This window comes from Tachysurus fulvidraco, chromosome 23 (assembly GCF_022655615.1).
Source record: "Tachysurus fulvidraco isolate hzauxx_2018 chromosome 23, HZAU_PFXX_2.0, whole genome shotgun sequence".
Lineage (NCBI taxonomy): Eukaryota > Metazoa > Chordata > Actinopteri > Siluriformes > Bagridae > Tachysurus > Tachysurus fulvidraco.
This window is the reverse complement of record NC_062540.1, coordinates 2,755,227-2,766,205: the sequence shown is the minus strand read 5'-3', so window position 1 is coordinate 2,766,205 and position 10,979 is coordinate 2,755,227. Positions and strand designations below refer to the sequence as shown.

General features: G+C 38.0%; 1 protein-coding gene across 8 annotated transcripts; it reads right to left on the bottom strand.

Moving 5' to 3' along the window:
- Positions 1-673: 673 nt before the first annotated feature.
- On the bottom strand, positions 674-10,122 carry LOC113641703 (NACHT, LRR and PYD domains-containing protein 3-like). 8 transcript variants are annotated; one of them, XM_027144616.2, is made up of 15 exons: positions 9,985-10,122; positions 9,041-9,185; positions 8,150-8,275; positions 7,869-7,979; positions 7,652-7,759; positions 6,810-6,920; positions 6,549-6,696; positions 6,231-6,429; positions 3,686-5,462; positions 3,400-3,573; positions 3,103-3,270; positions 2,831-3,004; positions 2,461-2,634; positions 1,794-1,961; positions 674-1,187 (listed from the first exon to the last, which is right to left on the bottom strand). In XM_027144616.2, the coding sequence occupies exons 2-15, from the start codon at positions 9,160-9,162 to the stop codon at positions 1,025-1,027; spliced, it is 3,723 nt and encodes a 1,240-aa protein (XP_027000417.2). In that variant the 5' UTR covers positions 9,163-9,185; positions 9,985-10,122; the 3' UTR covers positions 674-1,024. The 8 variants fall into 8 exon arrangements, with proteins under 8 accessions (XP_027000417.2, XP_047663355.1, XP_047663354.1 ...); XM_047807398.1 differs by having other exon boundaries at positions 675-1,187; positions 7,652-7,756; XM_047807399.1 differs by lacking the exon at positions 8,150-8,275.
- Positions 10,123-10,979: the final 857 nt, after the last annotated feature.

Below are 10,979 nucleotides of genomic sequence, written 5' to 3'. Positions count from 1 at the left end.
CGATTTTAAACGAGTTAAAGGAACAGTTAAAAGACCAGTTTCAGAAGAATGAAGGTTGCGAGATGGAATATAAGGAATTAAAAGATCAGCCAAATATTGAGGAGCTAACCCATGTAAGGCTTTGTAGGTAAGCATCAGAATCTTAAAATCAACCCTAAATCTAACGGGGAGCCAGTGCAAGGACTCCAAAACTCTAGCCACTGAACTTTGCACTACCTGTAATTTGTTTAAGGTAGGATTTACTTATCAGTGTCTCACTACCATGGATGATTCTGCTAGCCGACCACCAGAGATCGCCATTACCAATAGTTTATACTGCTTCATCTGTTGGTTGCGATGTTTCTCCCTTGTTAATTCTCACCTGTTTTGTATTGTCTTATTAGTCATGCTGTTTCGTGCTGTTCCCTGTTTGCTTGTTGGCTCAGTAAACTTCATCTGCTTAACTTTATCCGTGTTTGCGTTTGCACTGTATGTAGCTCGTGTGTTCAAGTTCTCCTAGCTTAGCCTAAACTAGCTCTTGCGTTCTGGCTGTCTTCTCTTCCAAGCTCTGTTTGTTCTTCCCACATTAAAAACATTTTTTTTGCCTCTGTATCATGACTTGACTGTTTTATTCCTTGAATATTTGTTCATTTTTAAAAGAATCTAAAAAAATAAAACGAACGATCTTTTTAAATATACTGTTTTTTTATTTACAAACAGATTTGAAAAATTATTGCTTCTAAATGATTTTAACAATTGTAAGTGCACTTTTTAACCCTTACCTCAGGTAAACTTTATAAAATTCTTCATCAAAACTGTACAGAAACTATAATATAATATATAGATATGTAGATATAATTCTTATATAATATATTGATATAATATTTACATATGACGAAAAAGTCCTAAACTCGGTTCTTTCCATTTTTATCACTTTAACATACCAGATCATGAAGGTTTTGAGAATTAGATAATTGATTCAATTTAGTGTGGTTGCTATAAAACTATGCACTGGGATTAAAAAAGACGTATCTCACAGTATATATCACAGTATAAAATTTATGTACGATATCGAGCACAGGAAACTGGCTCTGTCTTGGCTGAGGTTGTTACTGCTCAGGTCCAGCTCTGACAGGCCGACGGTGTTCGGGCTTAGCGCAGGGGCCAAGAAATCACAAATGCTGTCAGTCAGGGAACAATTAGCCAGCCTGTAGCAGAGAAGATGTGAGGACAATCGTTATTGGACAGAAACACTGTCAGCAAAACAAAAAAAACCATAATCATCTTTTACATAGTAATGTGAATGGAGTGTATGATGAGAGTTTGAAGAGTTGGAGAAACTGAAATTGAAAGATATTCTGAATTTGAATGTTGTTTTTCTAAAATTGAATTTTCACATTTTTAAAAATGTGAAATTCTGAAATTTGGAAATTTGTGGTTTGCAAATGAGTAATATTTTACAGAGATGGAGATGGTGAGTCCCGATTCATGAAGGATTTCAGTTATTGGTAGCCAGGAATCCAACAGAGCAAAAGCCATTCACAATGACACTAGCATCTTCTGCATAAATAAGCTCAAGGGTGCCCGTGATTGGCTAGTGTTAGTGTGACTGACAGAGAAGACGGAGTAACATCAGCTCCCAATCAAAGAGCCATAACAGTACCTCCCAATCAAAGAGACAATTTTGCTTCCACGATAGCTGTGGCATTGTCAGGATTTTCAAAAGGTACTAAACTGGTGTGATTTGATTCAAAACAAACAATCGATTAGTGAATGATTTTGTTATAAGAGATTTAAATTGTATTCAGCTCTACCTCAGGATCTTCAGAGTACATCGTCTATTCTTTAGGCCAGTGAAGATTGTCCTTACTCCCACATCTCCGAGATTGTTATGGCTCAGACTCAGCTCTCTCAGACTCGAGTTCTGAAGCGTTTTGACCAGAGAGGGGCATATTTCTGAGTCAAGGTCACATCTGTCCAAACTGTATGAACAAATTCAATGATCAGTCAGCACCATTTCAATCATCTTTTATCATTTAATATTTCCTCCTAATCCAGTACAGCAGATGTACCTGTACCAGTACATCATGTATCTTGTATCTGACAGGATGCACATAGTTGTACCTTAAATTCGCTTTGCTACACTTAGGTTATTCTTTCTTTCTTGTTAATTAACCTTAACTCGTGTTTAATAAATATCGAGTGCTGTTATGAATCTTTTGTTGTACTTTCTTTTCTCTTTTCTCAGGTAAGTTGAAGAGTTTGATGCTTTTCTTTTCTACTTGAGTAAACATCAGGTGTAAAATTTGAAGCTACACATTAGCAATTTGGCTACTTTTAAATCTCTGGACACTTAAAGTGTTGATCGCTTAATTTCTGTCTGTTATAATTCTGGCTCCATCTATTGATGATCCCTATTTAAAGGTACTTTGACGTCCAGTCTGTACAGCTTCAGTCTAAAAATTGCTACACGGTGTTCACCATAATGTCTGAAGAGTGCAGGAGGGCTGTCTGATAGCTGCACACAGCTTCTCCATCGCAGCCTTGCCAGGGAAATTCTTACTTAGATCCAGGTATCTCAGGCATGTGTTGTTTGATTTCAGACCCGAAGCAATGTCAAAGAATCCTCGCTCTGTGAATTCGCAAGATGAGAGCCTGAACACAAAGAACAGCCTCTTAAGATCTCAATCTTCTCATGATACAAAAAGCACCTTAATAATATGCTCAAGATATTATTACATAAATCTTATCCAATCTCTTTCCAAGAGTTTGGCATAATTCTGTTGCCCAGTTATTTATCAGACAGATATGTTCTTTGACATACCACGTTGCCAACATCTGTATGCCTTACCTCAGGGACTGAAGTTTACAATTTGTATTGCTCAGTAATTCAGGGAAGACTCTTGCTCCCAAGTCTCCGATGGTGTTCTCGCTCAGATCCAAGTGTTTAAGGTGAAACGACGTGGTATTTGCAGCCGAGGCTAGAAAAGCACACCATTCCTTTTTGATGTTACAATGCACAAGCCTGTAAAACATACATCATTTCTAGAATGAGAATATATGTTGAGGTCTTGGCATTAATCCAAATAATAAAGGGGTCGAAGGGACATTTTCATGCATCACCTCAGTGTTTCGATCCTGCTGTCGGGAGGTAAAGCCACAAGCTCAGTAAGAGCTTCACTTCCTATAAGATTGTAGCTCAGGTCCAGCTCTCTCAGGTGGCCAGGGTTTGAACGTAGAGCAGATGCTATATGAGACCAGCCAGTTTTTGTCAATCCGCAAAATGCCAGTCTAGAATAAAAGACAAATATTCAATAATGTATGTATATGCTCTTGTCAAGCTTAAATGAATAGAATGTCATGCATGAATGTCTAGGGAAACCCACTAGAGGGTGAGAAGTGCATAAAGTAGGTTCTTACTTCAGCACCTTCAGTCGACAGTTTGAATTCAACAATCCTCTGCTCAATTGCGCCACTCCTTTGTCCTGCAGGGGATTGTAACTTAAATCTAGCTCTCTTATAGCACAAGCCTTCAACATAAGAATGCTGGCCAGTGAGTGACAGATGTTCTTTGTTAGGTTGCATGAAGAGAATCTGAAAAGCAAAATCACTGAAGCTCAAAACACCACCATTATACCTGCCGATATGTTGCCTTCGATCTCTGATCTATATACTGCAAAATTAATGCAATCATAATCATACTAACATGACAGTCCGGGATGCCTTGGCTACAGGTTTTAACCGCTTGTATCCTTCATCTGACTTGATGTATTTTCTTAGGTCAAACACCTCCAGGTTCTCATTGGTCAGCAACACAAACACCAAAGCGGACCACAGTGCTGGCGAGAGCTCTTCTGCCGAAAGACTCTTCGTGTTTAGGTAGGTTTGAATTTCCTGTACTAGAGAATGATCATTAAGCTCTTGCAGACAGTAGAACAAGTTAATAGCGCTCTCAGGCCTAATGTATTCCCCAAGCATGAACTTTATGTAGGTCACGGTTTCCTGGCAGGTATCAGTGCTCACTTTCTTCTGTAGTAAATTGCACAACATCTCCTGATTGGATTCCAGAGACAATCCGAGTAGGAACCGGAGGAAAAGGTCGAAGTGGCCTTGCTTTGATTTCAAAGCCAAGTCCAGTGCACTCTTGTGCAAATCAAAAATGGTTGAATCAAGGCAAAGTTTCTGAAGGTTATGATCTTGAACCTGGTCAGATTCAGTGATGCCAGTCCAGCATAGGTGGACAAATAAAGCTGCAAGATATTCCTGAAAGCTCAAATGCACAAAGCTGTAGAACTTTTTCTGGAATAGTGCAAATTCCTCTTTGAAGATCTGTGTGCAAACTCCAGAATAGACAGATGCCTCTTTGATGTCAATGCCACATTCCTGCAAGTCTTCTTCATAGAAGATCAAGTCACCCTTAGAAAGTTGCTGGAATGCTAGCTTTCCAAGTGAAAGAAGGTTTTTCTTAGTCAAGCAAGGCTGCAGGTCTTTTCCTCTTGCATATTTCTCATGTCTCTGTACTGTCTGGAAGATCAAGAAATGGGTGTACATTTCAGTTAGTGATTTGGGCATGTGATGATGGTCTGATTCACTCAACCTCCTCTCAAGCACTGTAGCAGAGATCCAGCAGAATACAGGAATATGGCACATGATATGAAGGCTTCTGAAGGACTTTACATGATGGATTATTTTGTTGGCCAGACTTGGGTCACTGATTCTCTTATGGAAATACTCCTCTTTCTGTAGGTCATTAAATCCTCTCACCTCTGTTACCTGGTCAATGTAGTGAGCTGGTAGCTGGTTAGCGGCTGCTGGTCGGGAAGTGATCCAAATCAGAGAGCATGGAAGCAGGTTCCCTGCTATAAGGTTTGTCAGAATTATCTCCAGAGACGCTGGTTTGGTTATATCCGAACATCTTTCGTAGTTTCTAAAGTCTAGAGGAAATCGACATTCGTCCAGGCCATCAAAGATGAAAATCACCTTGTAATTTTGGAGTTCTGACAGTGGGAAGTTCTTAATATCCTTGAAAAAGCAGTGAAGAAGACCCTCCAAGGTTTGCTTCTCCTCTCTCATGAGATTTAGCTCCCTAAAAGGCAACGGAAACAAGAAATGTACATCTTGGTTGGCTTTTCCTTCAGCCCAGTCCAGGATAAATTTCTGGACCGAGACTGTTTTACCGATGCCAGCTACACCGTTGGTCAGGACAGTCCTGATGCATTTGTCTTGCCCTGGTAAAGGTTTAAAGATTTCCTTGCATCTGATCGCCGTTTCTTGTGCTGTTGGAACTCTGTTCAATGACTCAATCTGTCTCACTTCATGTTCATCATTGGGGGTTCCACATCCTCCCTCTGTGATGTAGAGCTCAGTGTAAATCTTGTTGAGAAGGGCCGGGTTACCTTGCTTAGCGATTCCTTCAAACACATGCTGGCTCTTGTGCTTCAGGCTGAATTGGAGTTTTTTCTGAAGCATATGTACATGTTCAACTAAAAATGAAAAAAAAAAAAAAACATTCATTATACAACATGTAGGCTACAGTTTACATTATATCCATGTGATTTTAATTAATAGAAGCAATGGTGTAGTCTGCGTGATACGCAGGTATACGCCGTATACCCACTAGGAAAGGCCAAGGATTTCCGTAAACCCACTTAAAAAGCGTGAGGATACGTAACAACATCGTTTTGTGACAGAACTTTCATTCATAAATTCACCCCGTCTGTGTTGCGAACACAGACTGTGGTTTCGATTGCGAATCACTAACGTTTTTGGACCATTGGGGCTTCCGTGGACTGTGACCCGATCTGACGTCACCTACCGAGGAGGAAAATCAGTTGCTTGGCGGTCTTTTTTGGCGCAAATTTGAAATTAACTAACTAATGTAAAAGAAGATATGAAACGAAAGCAGACTCAAACTACACTCTTTGAGTGATTTTCATTTTTGGTTGAACTTTATACCTTTAAGAGCTACATTTAGCCTTAAATGTTATATGAATATGGGACCTGGAGCACAGGTTTTATCAGCTGACTGTCTTTTGTTGCTAATAATAAATTGGAATGTTGATAACACATAACAGTCTTTAATAATGCTCTAAATTACATGTAGATGCATATTTTATGCATTAGTGAGTGTGGTGGTGCCTATGGGGTGTCGCTCTAGGATGGGTGCGTATGAGGCTGGGAGGGGGGGGATCACAGTATACTCACTACAAAAAACTAGACTACACCACTGAATGGATGAGTGAATGGCTTACATTTTTTCAGCTTTTCAACCAGGTCTTTTTCTTTCATGTCTCTTAAAATGTGATGGGCGATCTTCAGAGATGCTTCTCTAACATCATTGCTGTCCTGATCTTCTGAAATTTCCACAGATGCACCATAACCTGGGCTGAGAATCTGGCTGATTTTCTTCATCTCCCGTTTCATCAAGCTCATAAACCTCTCCTCAAAGCTCTAATTTGAACATTTAAATCCATTAGACAGGAATGATACAAGTCATTTTACATTTTTTGCATGACCTCTAATTTAAACATTTTGTACTTAGATTGTCAACATTTACTTGATAGCTTTACCCTTAATGTGGCAGAAGGATACAACTTTTCACTCTGGTCGGATTGTCTTTCATGAACAAAGATCTCCTCTTTAAAGGAGGCTGATGGATCCATGGAATGTTCACTCTTCATTAACAGGCAGCTGGGACCATATGAGCTATCCTTTACTCTTGTAGTTAAAAGTAACCAGACAGAGAAGAGAGACGTGTAAATAACCTTAAAATCTACCAATAGAAGAAAAGGAACTATCCATTTATACATCAAATATAAACAGTACTGTACAATTGTTCAGAAGTTGCTCCGTCTTTAAATTTGAATGGTGGATCCATTGATTGGTGACTCCTTATGGACAAGCAACCTGGAGGATATGAGCTGGTTGTCTGTTCAAAGCCCCTTAAGCATAAAACAGCATTGAATTATTTCTACTTTATTATGTAACTGAGGCAATTGTCATTCTATCATGTACATTAACCTTATAAGTGCACATTGTAGAAGTATAAATACTGACTAGTTCACCTGATGTACCTCTATATACCTTGGCTTTTAGTTTATGAACAATGGAATGCAATGAGTGGAATTTACATCCAGAAATCTTACATTTTTGTTACATGCTTGCCTAGCATGTGAGCAAGGAATGCAAGACAACTGAAGTGGGCTGTCAAACACAACAGCTCTAAACCTTTATTAAATATGCAGCTTATACAGTAAGTGTATCCCATTTCCAACTTCCAATGACAGCAACTTATTCTACCTTCCTAGTTTGCTCTTAATGGAATTCCCTTAGACCAACCTGATGTCCTCCCATTTATAGCATTTGGCAGATGCATTTATCCAGAGCGACTAACAAATATGTTAATCTTATACAAGTGAGCAGTTGAGGTTTATAGGCCTTGTTCAGCCTAACAATGGTGGGATGTGAACTCATCCCCTTATGATCAGTAGTCCAACATCTTTTGTAAATGCATTTTTACAACGTGCACTAATATGATATGTGTAAAGTACATGACAATAGCAACAATAAACTGTTGACTTGGTGAAGAATACAATCAGGACGCAATGAGTTTCACACAAAGCTCAAAAATAGAGCTGATTGTGTAAAGAATGAGATGAATATACATATATACCTTTGCTGAAGTGTGTTATCTGCTTGCTTTAGTGTAACTGGGAGCTCCATGGAACAGTTACTCTTCATAGACAGGCAGCTGGGACTGTATGGGCTGTCCTGCATTCTGCTAGTTAAAAGTGCACAGATAGAGAGGAGAGTGTAAATAACCTTTAAATCTACCAATAGAAGGAAAGGAATATAACCATCTATATAATCACACAAGAACTGTACTGTACATTTGTTCAGCAGGTGCTCCGTCTTTAAATTTGAAGGGTGGATCCATTGACTGGTGACTCCTTATGGACAGACAACTTGGGGGATTAGAGCTCGTTGTCTGTTCAAAGCCCCTTAAACATAAAGCAGAACTGATGTATTTCCACTTCATACATGGCAATAACTACAATAAACTGTTGACTCTGCCGAAGAATACAATCAGGACACAATGAGTTTCACACAAAATTTTGAGATCAAAAATAGAGCTAATTATGTAAAGAATGAGATGGATATATGGATATACCGTTGCTGAAGTGTGTTATCTGCTTGCTTTAGTGTAAGTGGGAGCTCCATGGAGCAGTCGCTCTTCATGGACAAGCAACTGGGGACCGGTGAGCATGATCTCCCGTGCTGTATGACAGCATAAGCACTGGATGGTGGTAAAAATAAAGAAAACTAAAGAAATAATGTTTTTTTTTCCCATCATTTTTAAGCGTTCTTTGATTTAGTAAAACAATGTTTTGTTTTTCTACTTTGCTCAAGTTCTCATGAACATTAGAATGACTTTCAAATTGCATCACAGCCCTCGGCCACATAACTAAAAACATTCGGTAAAATCCTGACAAGTATGTTAATCAATTTTGACCTTTGTTTATGTTATGAATAAATTCAATCACGTTTTATTTCACTGGAAAACCATTTCATTTCCTCACTATTGAAACAGATGTCCATTTGGGTAATACAATAATGGTTCCCTCAGGATATCAGGAACACTTATTAAAATGCATGGTGTATTCTTTAAACATCTGGCGCTTCGGTAAGCATTTAATATTAACATTATATGGACATGAATGTAATGTTTTTGACCCACTCTGGGATTTGAGGTTATTTTATATCAGTCGTCACTTAGTGGTCTGACATCCACTCACATATCATCTGAAGTGATTGGATATGTGTAAAAATTATTGTTTTGAAGCCAGGAACACATCATGCTAAAATAAAACGGAGAGGAATATTATTGCTTCCAGACTGTTGACTTTGGGTCACAGCCGTGTGGTTTTTGTGCTGTTTATCAATACCGAATGATAGACAGAGTGAGTTTTTGGACGGTCGAGTTGAGGTTGGAAGAGATTTTCTGACAAATGTCTGACATTGTCAATGTGTACATAAAGTACAGAAACACACAGTCTCTTACCTTTCTGCACCAAGAACCTTTGCAGGCTTTGTAGGTAAACTTCCTTCATCTTTGTAGTCCTCTTTTATGTCAGGGACATTGTCACATTCCTGGTCTTCAGTGGGAACCCATATGCTGTCCATCCTCCTTCACACACCTGCATCACCTGTATGGATTAAATACAGTCCCACTGTGAACTACCATTGGAAACATCTAAAAATTAATAAACAAGTAATAAAAGCCTTGGGAAAAGAACTTTAGGATCAAAAGAATCGACACAGCAATATCGATTCACTCACTTCTAACGTGTGTTTAGGTTTGTAAGCCAGTTTTATTTTCGAATTTTACATTATTATTATTATTAGTAGTAGTAGTAATAGTAGTAGAAGTAGTAGTAGTATGTCTTAACAACCGGTTTTATGTATAAAACCGGCAGGATTTTTTAGTATAAAAGCCCTGACCTTGATTGACTCAAAAACTCGATTCATTCCTGTTTGTGAATCGATTCACCTGGTTTATTTAAATCGACTATTGAAGAATATCAATTCGCGACATTTCCCTCACCTCGAGCGGTTTCTAAAACAAACTTTATTCCTTTCTCACCACACATATATAAACAGGAACAAAGATACTTCCATTATATTACGGAAAAGAAGAAAGATTTGTTCCTGCTTGTGAATCGATTCACATGATTCACTTCATAGAATCGTTGAGGAATACGACAACAACTCCGTTTCTAAAGCAAACTAAGTTACTTTACACATATTTACAAACGCCAAACCTTTCAATATTTTAAGTGTATTCATGTAAAGTCCGTGAAACAAACATATTTGGATTATTTTACCGAAATGTATGTCAGCACTCATTAACCTCATAATAATCCCATAATAATAATATTATTAATATAATAATGTGTCTGTAAAAGTGATAATCCGCTGATTTAACGATCACTGAAGGTTACTTACTTGTCAGATTCTTCACTAGACCCTTCTGTTTAAGTGATCTTACTTGTTATGTAAGTTTCGGTTTCGGTTCTTGTCCCTTTAAAAGAATTAACTCTTTCTATGCCAAACTAATTCTTTCTCTAGTACCAAACAAATTCTCCTCAGTGATTCTTCCAGTGCTGACAGGTTCACATTAATAGACTAATTATTATGCATTATTATTGTTTTTATTGTATAACAGCTCATTCACAGAGACATGCATGACAGATGCTGCTCTTCAGGATGGGCGACATGGACTTTCCAGCTTATCATCATCACCATGACCAAGTTTTGGTTTTATTTTGTTCTTTACTTAAGGAGGAAGCAAAAGCGAGGCTTGACTTCACAATAGCTAGCAGGAACTTTCTTCTAAAATAGAAAAAAAAGATCTTAGAAAAAGATTCAGCTACAGACCCTACACTTACACCATCCTATCCTTAACGATAGTGGGATGTGGAAGCTCAGTGGTTAAGGTGTTGGACTACTGATTGGAAGGTCATGGGTTTGTACTCCAGAACCAAGCTGCCACTGCTGGGCCACCGAGCAAGGCACCCTCAATTGCTCAGTTGAAAGTCACTATGAATAAGAGTGTCTGCTAAATGCCGTAAATGTAAATGTAATGATTTTATATGATTTTAACTATTATAGCATGTGTTTTGTTCCACACAGATATCAATAAACACAGCATACTTGGAACATATAATGGATCTTTGGTCTAGTACAATTTAACTAAAAAAGGGTTTGAACGCAAATGCGTTTAGCTGAGTCTATTTACTTATTATAACATATTAACTAATTAGCTAATTAAATGAGTTCTTATTTAGACAAAATCTCTTAAACTAAATATCTGAATGTTGTGCTGTGTTGGTTGTTTACTCGAGTATTTTGGCCTGGCAATGTTGGTCTTTCATTTATTTTTATATTATATTCATATTTTATAGAATTATAATTTATAGAATTCATAAATGCTTGTGTAC

Coding starts and splice junctions, on each gene's coding strand:
- LOC113641703 (XM_027144616.2), bottom strand. CDS start 9,162: ATGGACAGCATATGGGTTCCCACTGAAGACCAGGAATGTGACAATGTC. Junction 7,760..7,868: donor GGAGCACCTGCTGAACAAAT/GTACAGTACAGT, acceptor ACTTTTAACTAG/CAGAATGCAGGACAGCCCAT. Junction 1,188..1,793: donor TGTACTCTGAAGATCCTGAG/GTAGAGCTGAAT, acceptor TCTCTGCTACAG/GCTGGCTAATTGTTCCCTGA.